This window comes from Salvelinus fontinalis, chromosome 21 (genome assembly GCF_029448725.1).
Source record: "Salvelinus fontinalis isolate EN_2023a chromosome 21, ASM2944872v1, whole genome shotgun sequence".
NCBI classification, from domain to species: domain Eukaryota; kingdom Metazoa; phylum Chordata; class Actinopteri; order Salmoniformes; family Salmonidae; genus Salvelinus; species Salvelinus fontinalis.
In genome coordinates this window covers 11,071,478-11,083,549 of record NC_074685.1, presented here as the reverse complement: position 1 = coordinate 11,083,549, position 12,072 = coordinate 11,071,478, and the positions used below count along the sequence as shown (strand labels likewise).

At 42.0% G+C, this 12,072-nt stretch overlaps 1 protein-coding gene across 2 annotated transcripts in view; it reads right to left on the bottom strand.

Annotated features, from left to right (window-relative positions):
• Positions 1-12,072, bottom strand: part of LOC129818156 (electrogenic sodium bicarbonate cotransporter 1-like) — a 101,761-nt gene that overhangs the window by 40,963 nt on the left and 48,726 nt on the right. For both annotated transcript variants that reach the window (XM_055873808.1, XM_055873809.1), the window contains exons 5-9: positions 6,723-6,883; positions 6,333-6,515; positions 3,332-3,408; positions 1,707-1,864; positions 1,423-1,510 (exon numbers count right to left, since the gene is read on the bottom strand). In XM_055873808.1, coding sequence (XP_055729783.1) covers positions 1,423-1,510; positions 1,707-1,864; positions 3,332-3,408; positions 6,333-6,515; positions 6,723-6,883 — 667 coding nt within the window. The remainder of the gene's footprint in view (positions 1-1,422; positions 1,511-1,706; positions 1,865-3,331; positions 3,409-6,332; positions 6,516-6,722; positions 6,884-12,072) is intronic.

The following is a 12,072-nucleotide window of genomic DNA, read 5'->3' as shown; positions in this document are numbered from 1 at the left end:
CTTTTATCGATGGCGGTTATGATATCGTTTAGTACCTTGAGCGTGGCTGAGGTGCACCCGTGACCGGCTTAGAAACCGGATTGCACAGCGGAGAAGGTACGGTGGGATTCGAGATGATCAGTGGTCTGTTTATTAACTTGGCTTTCGAAGACCTTAGATAGGCAGGGCAGGATGGATATAGGTCTGTAACAGTTTGGGTCCAGGGTGTCTCCCCCTTTGAAGAGGGGGATGACCGCGGCAGCTTTCCAATCCTTGGGGATCTCAGACGATATGAAAGAGAGGTTGAACAGGCTGGTAATAGGGGTTGCGACAATGGCGGCGGATAGTTTCAGAAATAGAGGGTCTAGATTGTCAAGCCCAGCTGATTTGTATGGGTCCAGGTTTTGCAGCTCTTTCAGAACATCTGCTATCTGGATCTGGAGATAAAGATCTCTATGGGACTGAGTGTTCACATGGATCCTGAGGGTTTTGTTTAACTATAATTTAAGATAATCCCGGGGGGGGGGGGGGGGTCCCTGTCTAATTCCAACAGTGTGGATAGAGGCAAGGGGTGTGGCTAGGACCTGTGGGAACATGAGTCAGGTGCAGTATGGTTAACTGGAGGGGTCCAGTCTCAGTCTGCTTGAAAATCAGAGACAAGGTTTAAATATTGCTGTCCATCAATGATTCCCGACCAAATTTACTTCACTTGAGCAATTTTTACAAAAACAATGGATATATGTTGCCCTAAGAGTTGTGCAGAGTTGGCAGAATCTTATTCAAAATGATTTACAGCTGTAATTGCTGTCAAAAGTGCTTCCACCAAGTATTAACTCAGGGGTGTGAAGACATACTCAATCAATTTTATTATAGAAACTGTTCTATACTTTTTCAGGTTCAAAATCAAATTACATTCTAGTTGTCACGCACCGAATACAACAGGTGGACTTTACAGTGAAATGCTTACTTACGAGCCCTTTCCCAACAATGCAGTTGAAATGTAATTCTTTTTTTTTACAAAATAACAATTTGAAATAGTAACACAAAATAACAATAACGAGGCTATATAGAAGGGGTACCGGTACCGAGTCAATGTGCCGGGGTACGAGGTAGTTGATTGAGGTAATTGAGATAATATGTTCATTGAGTTAGGGGTAAAAGTGACCAGGCAATCAGGATAGATAATAAACAGAGTAGCATCAGCGTATGTGAAGAGTGTAAAAGTGTGTCTATTTGTGTGTGTGTGTGGCATCAATATGCATGTGTGTGTGTGTGTGTGTGTGTGTGTTTTATGTGTGTGAATGTATGTAGGGTGTGTGTGTAAATCTAATTGAATCCCCTTTTAGATAACATTTTAAGGCAGCAAAATGTGACAACTGTCCAAGGGGTGTGTAGACTTTCACTAGCTACTGTATAAGCGCGTTGGACACGGTGGTAACGTACCTCATCAGACATGAGGGTGGCGATAGCTCGTCCGATCTCATGGTAGGACTTGGCTTTGCTTTTGGGCCCCAGCAGCACGAATAGGAACCTAAAAGGAGATGAAGAGAAAAGCAGAAGCATGTTCAATAAAAAGCCCAAATTGAATATAACTGGTGGTCACTAGTGGTTAAACTATATAAATATAGTACCAATCAGCCTCTATGACATAGGAGATATCTATGAGATAGATATGTGGTATATTTGGTGGATTTGCTAAGTTGGTTGTGGTGGTATCAGTAGGGTACCTGGTAGGGACGGGGACCTCTGTCAAACCTCCCAACATGGCAGCCTGCTGCAGACGGACAAACGCAACGAAGGGTGTGTCCAGGAAGTCCACCCCTCCGACCAGGACGTTAGACGCCTCGGCATCACGTGGAAGCTTCTTCATCAACTTATTCTTCAGCTAGAGAGAGAGGGGGGGACAAAGATGGACAGAGAGAAAGAGAGGAGCACGCACAAATATAGAGTGAGAGAAAAAGGAGAAGGAAAGCAATGAGCCTTGACACACATTCAAAAGAAGCGGTGCTTGAAACGACTGTCCTTATCAAAGTAGTATAAGAAGAGCAGTAAAGGTACCGTAACAACGGACATTTCACATGCCCCAAAATTGTACACAGTTGCAGGGATGAAATGGGGCAGCCGAGTACAGCCCGTCCCCGGCACATAGGCATTACATGCTGTATAGTGTGGAAACACCACTGCAGTTCGTAGCTTTTTAGAAACAGAAGTGTCTTTACCACTCTGTGAGTCACTATGACACAAGCAGTATGATTAACAAGACATAATAAAGACATTCATTGCTGTTATACACTTGAACCAGTCTACATAATGATATGTAATGAGAATGAGGTAGCAACAAAAAAGATTAACCTCTGTGCAATTGTATACAAAAGAACAGGCCAGGTGAATGCATACGGGCCCTTCACTTTAGGTCAAGGGGAGACAGGGGTCCTAGTGGTTAGAGGCGCGAGCCAGCAACTGTTCGAATCCAGGGTCTGACGGGAAACAAAATCAGACAGGAAGTGAGCTGGAAACTGGAGGGTTGCTGGTATCAAATCGTAGATGTAATTGCCTGCCGTTGTGCCCTTGAGCTAGTCACTTAATCCCCACAACAACTGCTCCCCGGCGCCCAGTGAGGCAGACCCCTGCTCCAACCTGTATATGTATGTGTGTCTTGGGAGGGGTTGGGATACAGCAGAAGTCAAATTTCAGTTGGAACTTGTACAATTGACAAATAAAGTGATATTAATCTTAATCTCTTAATCTTAATAAACTGCTAAATTAAACCTAAGGTCCAAGTAGTACACTGAATACTTAGTCACAGTGAAATGCATAAAACTTAAGCAACCAGAGACCTCGGGTGTAAGGAGATGATTAACTAAGCAAGGCCTTGGTGTTTGATCAAAGACCAGATCAATTTGACGAATTAGATACTGTTGTCCGTGTAATTCCAGGTGTTAGTTATTGTGTCTGTGTAGTTTCCGCAGGTTTCAGGAGGAGTGGTAACATTGTTACCAAACATTTGAGAGAGAGGGTCAGGGCTCTTATCGTTGTGTGTGAGGCTCAGACTTTATCAGTAGAGTGAGGCCGTGCTCTGGTTCCCACACACACACACGGTGTCGACTCCTTGACCCTGCATATTGCTACAGCAGGAGCTAAGATTTAGAGTGCCCGGGGAACAGCAATCGCTTCTTAAAGTTCCCGCTTAGATCTCTCTCTTTCACACACACACACACACACACACACACACACACACACACACACACACACACACACACACACACACACACACACACACACACACACACACACACACATACAAACACACAAACACAAACACACAAACACAAACACACAGTTATATCCTCACCTGGTCTCTATCTGGTTGGTCAGAAAAGTCGTTGAGGCTGTTGGAGGTCAGGTTCCGATGGGCCGTGGCTGGGCTACCTGGAGGATCAGAGGTCAAGAGCTCAAAGACCAGGCCTGAGAGGGTTCACCAGGGTCGTGTTCATTAAGGCAAAAAACAGAAAAAATATGCTTAAAGCCTTCTGAAACAGAAATGAGTGTTTCTTATTGGACCAGGCAGTCTTTCCCCATTTCAGTCTGTTTTCTTCTTTTCGGTGCCTAATGAACACAACCCAGGGGTAAAACAAAGTCACTGGGATGAAAGGTAGATCGTAATTCCCAGAACAGACAGAGGCCCAGTTAGATTAGACTGATCTCAGAGAAGGAGATGAAGAGAAACAGAAGATGAAGAAAAACAGAAACTTCACAAGGCCTAATATAAATGTGGAAGGCAGCAAGGACTAAGTTAAGCTTTCGGGCCGATGCCAGATGCAGTGGATCAGATGTACTGCCTGAAATCTCCCACTGCCGTGCCCTGTCTTTCACTGATCTGATGCCAACTGGTCATTCACTTGCACGGCAGAGCAGAGGGGGCACGGAGAGTGTCTTATTAGTACTCCATGATGGGGTTGGTGGGAGAGATAGACATTTTTCTTTAGCCTCTTTTAGCCAGTAGTATCAGACTCAGTGAGAAGGCTGGCTTTGCGTTGGCGTTGTGATTACCTAAAAATTTGGTCAATAGCCGAGTAGCATCTACATTAGCTAATTGTTTGCTTGCTGTTTCTCTGGGCATGAAGGACTGTGACTTAGATGCTGTTTGATGATGCCCTTTTTTTTAAACATAAAAAATGGTGGATTGTGATATCCCATGAGAGTATACCCATGACAGTATTGTTTTCGGTCATCAATGCTCATATCAACAATATGAATGTGGATCGCAAATTGTCTTGGCACAGACTATTGTCAAGGTATGTGTTATACCCTGTTATAAACTCTGTATATGAGTGTTATAACCCACCTTACAAAAGTATCCCACACTAGGGTGCTATAATGCATTATAACCTGACTTAAATGGATCACATGTGCTATAAGTGTTATAACCTGACTTACTAATGTATCCCATGTGTTATAAATGTGTTCTGACTTGACTTACTGAGGTATCCCATGTAAATAAATAAATGCATTATAACCTAACTTGCCAAGTTATCCCATGTGTTATAAATGTGTTCTGACCTGACTTACTGACCTATCCCATATCTTATAAATGCATTATAACCTAATACCCAGTTATCCTCTGAACCGGTACTCCTGTATATAGCCCCGCTATTGTTATTTACTGCTGCTCTTTAATGATTTGTTTTTCTTATCTCTTACTTTTTTTTGTTGCTATTATCTTAAAACTGCATTGTTGGTTAAGGGCTTGTAAGTAAGCATTTCACTGCTGTAGTTGGCGCATGTGACAAATAAAATTTGATTTGATCCAATGTGTTATAAATGTGTTCTAACCTGACTTACTGACTGACCTATTGTGTGTGTTATAAATGTGTTCTGACCTGACTTACTGCCCTATCCCATGTGTTATAAATGCATTATAACCTAACTTACCTAGTTATCCAATGTGTTATAAATGTGTTCTGACCTGACTTACTGACTGACTTATCCAATGTGGTATAAATGTGTTCTGACCTGACTAACTGACCTATCCCATATGTTATAAATGCATTATAACCTAACTTACCTAGGTATTCCATGTGTTATAAATGTGTTCTGACCTGACTTACTGTCCTATCCCATGTGTTATAAATGCATTATAACCTAACTTACCTAGTTATCCAATGTGTTATAAATGTGTTCTGACCTGACTTACTGACTGACGTATCCAATGTGTTATAAATGTGTTCTGACCTGACTTACTGTCCTATCCCATATGTTATAAATGCATTATAACCTAACTTACCTAGTTATCCGATGTGTTATAAATGTGTTCTGACCTGACTTACTGACTGACTTATCCAATGTGGTATAAATGTGTTCTGACCTGACTAACTGACCTATCCCATATGTTATAAATGCATTATAACCTAACTTACCTAGTTATCCGATGTGTTATAAATGTGTTCTGACCTGACTTACTGTCCTATCCCATGTGTTATAAATGTGTTCTGACCTGACTTACTGTCCTATCCCATGTGTTATAAATGCATTATAACCTAACTTACCTAGTTATCCGATGTGTTATAAATGTGTTCTGACCTGACTTACTGATGTATTGCATGCTGGAGCTTCTTTGGATCTCCTTTATCGGTTCCTCATGGCCAAGCGTGGTTGCATAAGGCACAGACTGGGGTTGGGACTGGGGGTGCAAGTGGGGAAAGGGCTGGGGGTGCTCATTGAGACTGCGTGCTTTAGTGCAGACAGAGAGAGACAGAAAGAAAGAAAGAAAGAAAGAAAGAGAGATGGAGTGACGGAAGAAAGGAAGGAACGAAGAAAGCAGGAAGGCAGGCAGGCAAAAAGTGAAGAGAACACGAGGGAATGTTAATCTGTGCAGGGGAGTGAGAGTACAGATAGAAGACAGAAAACTAGAACAATCTCACACTTCAAACTGCACTACCATATTATTATTATTATTATTATTTAATGGCATCCAAGTAGTTATGGTCTTCTAAATAATTAAATCACATGCTTTATATTATAAAATGATATGCAAGTCGGAATACACTTTGGAGATAGTAGTATTTAGAAGAAGAAAAAAAACAAGCATCAACACTCAGGCGTGAAAGAATCTTGCCAGTCACATTCACATTATTAGTTAAAACTATAGCCACCTAGATATATGTACCTGTAACATCTTTACTGCACTCAAATGATGGCATATAAAAGTTGAACATACACTACACCTTATCCTATAGTATTGATGACCACCAGAGGAAAAAGATGTGATTGGTAGAATTGATTGGGATAAGATAGGAATTAGGAGGCAAAAAATAATAATAAAAAAGGCTGAACCAAACTGGCATCTCCATTACCGTTCTGGTCTTGGTTGGAAAACAGCCTACTTGCACTGGACACCGTCTTGCCGATGTCAGCAAGCGAGCGCAGGTTGGACTTCTTGGTCTGGTGACGATGTTTCCGTAGCAACGTGTACACGACCTGATCCTTTAGCTCAGGCTTCAGCTGACCGATCTCGATCTGGCTGTCAGTGATCAACTCTGATAGAGGATGGGGAAACAGGCAGGGGGGAGGATAACAGAGAGACAAAAGGGGATGGAGAGAATGTCAATACTGAGGACACTTGGTTTCAAAGTGCACAATTTTGGAACGTTCCAATTCTAAAAGTGCTGCAGTCAAACAGTGATGTTTTTGCGTATCCTGGTGCAGTGAGATACTGAGGCTTATGGGAAGTGTACTTGTCTTACCGACCACCTGTGGTAGAGTGGAGGCTTCCAGATCCAGCAGGATGGTGCCCTTCTCGATGCAGGTCTTCAGCTCAAACAGACTGTGAAGGGACAAAGTGGCCACGTGGGGCTTACTCCAACGCTCTCCTCCCTTCTCCACCTTCTCCTCAAACTTTATCCACCTAGAGAGAGGAATAGATTGAGACAGAGCGAAAGCATGAGGTGTGTGTGTGTGTGTGTGTGTGTGTGTGTGTGTGTGTGTGTGTGTGTGTGTGTGTGTGTGTGTGTGTGTGTGTGTGTGTGTGTGTGTGTGTGTGTGTTAGAGAGAGACCCAGAACGAGAGAGATACAGGAGAGGGAATAACCTTAAGTTTGATTTAAAAAAAATAATACTCATAATTACAAAGACGCATGTGCACAGCAGGTTCTGCAATGTACAGTAGGTTACCTCACAAAAAAGGTCTGTAGACAAAGCCTTTCATATCATTTCACTGCCAAATACGGGCCGCACATAAAAGGAGACAAGGAGAGTTTTATTTTCTTTACAAAACAGCCCCTGTGTTATTGGTTCATCACAGGTCATGGAAAATAGCAGCGGATACGGGATGACGCAATAAAAATACTGGTAAGACTACTTTAAGGGTCCAGAGTAAATCATTTATAAGGCATTTACAAACTGTTGGCTCACCATTTAGTAATCATTACTCCCACATTTGTAAACATTAGGAGGTTAGTTATTCACACATGTATACTGTATATATTTCCTTAAATGTCCTGTTTTGTGTTCTTACTCTTTTATCAGGTACTGCAGGAACGTCTACCAATGGAATGCCCATCTTTTTGGAGAAATTACAGTGGTCACTCAAACATTAATATAAAGCGTTTATAAAGCATAAATAGCACTCACTTTATATTAGGGACTGCAAAAATATTTTAGTAATGATTAGTAAATGGTTTATTCATGCTGGAGTAATGATTAATAAAATGGTGAACACAGAATTTAAACACCTTATAAATGGTTTATTACAGACCCTTAAAATAAAGTGTTACCAAAATACTTTATATACTACATGTACAGAACGTGTGTGTGGGGGGGGGGGGGGGGGGGGTTGGACAGAAAGGCCTCAGAGACAGTCAGACAACAACCTGTCCAGGAATACATCATATGGGAGGTAATGGAGGTTGTGTTCTGGGTTTTAAGGTTGAGGTTGTTATCTGGGTTTTGAGGTTGAGGTTGTGTTCTGGGTCCTGGGGTTAAGGATATTTATTTTTATTTTATCTTTATTTAACTAGTCAAGTCAGTTAAGAACAAATTCTTATTTTCAATGACGGCCTAGGAACAGTGGGTTAACTGCCTTGTTCAGAATGACTGATTTTTACCTTGTCGGTTCAGGGATTCGATCTTGCAACCTCTTGGTTACTAGTCCAACACTCTAACCACTAGGCTACCTGCCGCCGATATGTCCTGGGTTCTGAGGTTAAGGTTATGTCCTGGGTTCTGAGGTTAAGGTTATGTCCTGGGTTCTGAGGTTAAGGTTGTGTCCTGGGTTCTGAGGTTAAGGTTATGTCCTGGGTTCTGAGGTTAAGGTTATGTCCTGGGTTCTGAGGTTAAGGTTATGTCCTGGGTTCTGAGGTTAAGGTTATGTCCTGGGTTCTGAGGTTAAGGTTATGTCCTGGGTTCTGAGGTTAAGGTTATGTCCTGGGTTCTGAGGTTAAGGTTGTGTTCTGGGTTCTGAGGTTAAGGTTGTGTTCTGGGTTCACTGAGGGAACAGAGCAGTGTTTCATCCAGATAAGAGTGAGCTAGTAGTTCACCAGAGGACACACTACTCCCCTATGCATGCACACATGGACACCAGGGGTTCCCAAACTGACAGTACTTTTGACAGTAATTCAGTCTGAAGGAAGTAAGGTTTGAAGTGACTGAAATGCATGCATCAGAAAGGTATGAGATCAGAATATCATCAGGCAATAATTTAGTATGAACTTCTTTTTCCTCCAGTCCGATTTAGTGTCTGTCCTTTCCACTCTGTTCTATACCTCTGTGATTGGGTCATAATATTTTGTAGCCTAATCTGTATAAAAGATAGCCACGTTTGTAGGAATAAAACACATACCGCTGTTTATTACAACTGCATCTAGCTCGAAGAAGAAAAAAAATAGTTTTAAAATCAGGCGACCCCCACATTGGGTCGCGACCCCTAGTTTGTGAAACACTAATGTACACACACAGTACATGTACACATGCATGCGCAAACACACACACACCACACACACAATCCCCCCTACTCAATAATACATGTATACACACACACGCTTCTGCCTTACTCACGCAACTCCATACAGGAGCCGTTGCTTGGACTATAGCAGAGCACTGAAACGGGAAACACTTCAAGCTGAACTGTGTGTGTACGGGTGTTTATGGATTTGAACACGATTTCACAGAAATGCCAGCTGCATTGGTAGTTGTTTGGTCACAGCTGGGATGACAAAATCCGCTTTGGACTGGTTGCGGGAGACTGAGACCGAACAAGAGATGCGTGGATTGACTCATAACACGCAGTCCCCGCAGTTATAGCCACAGGGCCGGCAAGTTTAGGGTCATGAAATATTGTGTGGCTGAATGCCGGGTGGGTGGCGGTCAGGTTGAATAAAGAGAAAATACATTTTAACGATCATAACTGTATCAGAGAGAGAAAGACACTAATAAATACAAATGTATTTATTTAAAAAGTAAGGAGTAGCGAGAGAGAGAGAGAGAGAGCAAGAGAGAGACAGCTATATTTACGTCGTATATATTTTTTTAAACGTTTACTTACTTAGCTAGCATCGAATGCAGCTGGCTAGGTTAGCCTACTCAAACACCCGCCTCAAACAGAAAATTATGCTATTTTTGCTAGCTGGCTATTCAACACTGGAACTCTTCCAAGTCAAGGTAAGCTTTTGGTTTTATAAATGTATTGCCACCGGGCTCACTGGTGTAACTGCTAAACTGCTTGCTGATGACTGTACACAGTACGGCATGATTGTAGCAGGTTTACAAACGTGTTTGTTCTAGTAGCTATGTTGGCTATGATGTCACAACGATGTAGGATGTGTGGGGTTAGCAGTCATGATAGGTTTGGGTTGAAAATGTTTTTCACCTGGTCACATACAGCTGATGTGTTGTCCACAAGCGAAGGGAAAAGGTGAGAGGGGAGCATGTAGATAGAAGCGAGAAAGAATTATATATATACAGTTGTAGGCGGAAGTTTACATACACCTTAGCCAAATACATTTAAAGTCAGTTTTCACAATTCCTGACATTTAATCCTAGTAAAAAATTCCCTGTCTTAGGTCAGTTAGGATCATCACTTTATTTTAAGAAGTGAAATGTCAGAATAATAATAGAGAGAAGGATTTATTTCAGCTTTTATTTCTTTCATCACATTCCCAGTGGGTCAGAAGTTTACATACACTCAATTAGTATTTGGTATCATTGCCTTTAAATTGTTTAACTTGGGTCAAACGTATCGGGTAGCCTTCCACAAGCTTCCCACAATAAGTTGGGTGAATTTTGGCCCATTCCTCCTGTAAGAGATGCTGTAACTGTATTAGGTTTGTAGGCCTCCTTGCTCGCACACGCTTTTTCAGTTCTGCCCACAAATATCTATAGGATTGAGGTCAGGGGTTTGTGATGGCCACTCCAATATCTTGACTGGGTTGTCCTTAAGCCATTTTGCCACAACTATGGAAGTATGTTTGGGGTCATTGTCCATTTGGAAGACCTATTTGCAGCCAAGCTTTAACTTCCTGACTGATGTCTTGAGATGTTGCTTCAATATATCCACATAATTTTCCTTCAAATTATGCCAGCTATTTTGTGAAGTGCACCTGTCCCTCCTGCAGCGAAGCACCCCCACAACATGATGCTGCCACCCCCATGCTTCACGGTTGGGATGGTGTTCTTCGGCTTGCAAGCCTACCTCGTTTCCCTCCAAACATAGCAATGGTCATTATGGCCAAACAGTTCTATTTTTGTTTCATCAAACCAGAGGACATTTCTCCAAAAAGTACGATCTTTGTCCCCATGTGCAGTTGCAAACCGTAGTCTGTCTTTTTTATGGCAGATTTGGAGCAGTGGCTTCTTCCTTGCTGAGCTGCCTTTCAGGTTATGTCGATATAGAACTCCTTATACTGTGGATATAGATACTTTTGTACCCGTTTCCTCCAACATCTTCACAGGGTACTTTGCTGTTGTTCTGGGATTGATTTGCACTTTTCGCACCAAAGTATGTTCATCTCTAGGAGACAGAATGTGTCTACTTCCTAAACGGTGTGGCGGCTGCGTGGTCCCATGGTTGCTTACTATTGTTTGTACAGATGGACGTGGCGTTCAGGCGTTTGGAATTTCGCCCAAGGATGAATCAGACTTGTGGAGGTCTACCATTTTTTTTCTGAGGTCTTGGCTGATTTCTTTTGATTTGATGTCAAGCAAAGAGGCACTGAGTTTGAAGGTAGGCTTTGAAATACATCCACAGGTACACCTCCAATTGATTCAAATTATGTCAATTAGCCAAACAGAAGATTCTAAAGCCATGACAAAATTTTCTGGAATTTTCCAAGCTGTTTAAAGGCACAGTCAACTTAGTGTATGTACATTTCTGACTCACTGGAATTGTGATACAGTGAATTATAAGTGAAATAATCTGTCTGTAAACAATTGTTGGAAAAATTACAAGTAGATGTCCTAACCAACTTGCCAAAACCATAGTTTGTTAACAGGAAATTTGTGGAGTGGTTGAAAAACAAATTTTAATGACTCCAACCTAAGTGTATGTAAACTTCCGACTTCAAGTGTATACACATATATATATATAACTCAGCAAAAAAAGAACCACCCCCTTTTCAGGTCCCTGTCTTTCAAAGATAATTAGTAAAAATCCAAAATCCAACTTCACAGATCTTCATTGTAAAGGGTTTAAACACTGTTTCCCATGCTTGTTCAATGAACCATAAACAATTTAAACAATTAATGAACATGCACCTGTGGAACGGTCGTTAAGACACTAACAGCTTACAGACGGTAGGCAATTAAGGTCACAGTTATGAAAACTTAGGACACTAAAGAGGCCTTTCTCCTGACTCTGAAAAACACCAAAAGAAAGATGCCCAGGGTCCCTGCTCATCTGCGTGAATGAGCCTTAGGCATGCTGCAAGGAGGCATGAGGACTGCAGATGTGGCCAGGGCAATAAATTGCAATGTCCGTACTGTGAGACGCCCTTAAGACAGAGCTACAGAGAGGGACAACTGATCGTCCTCGCAGTGGCAGACCACGTGTAACAACACCTGCACAGGATCGGTACATCCAAACATCACACTTGCCGGGACAGGT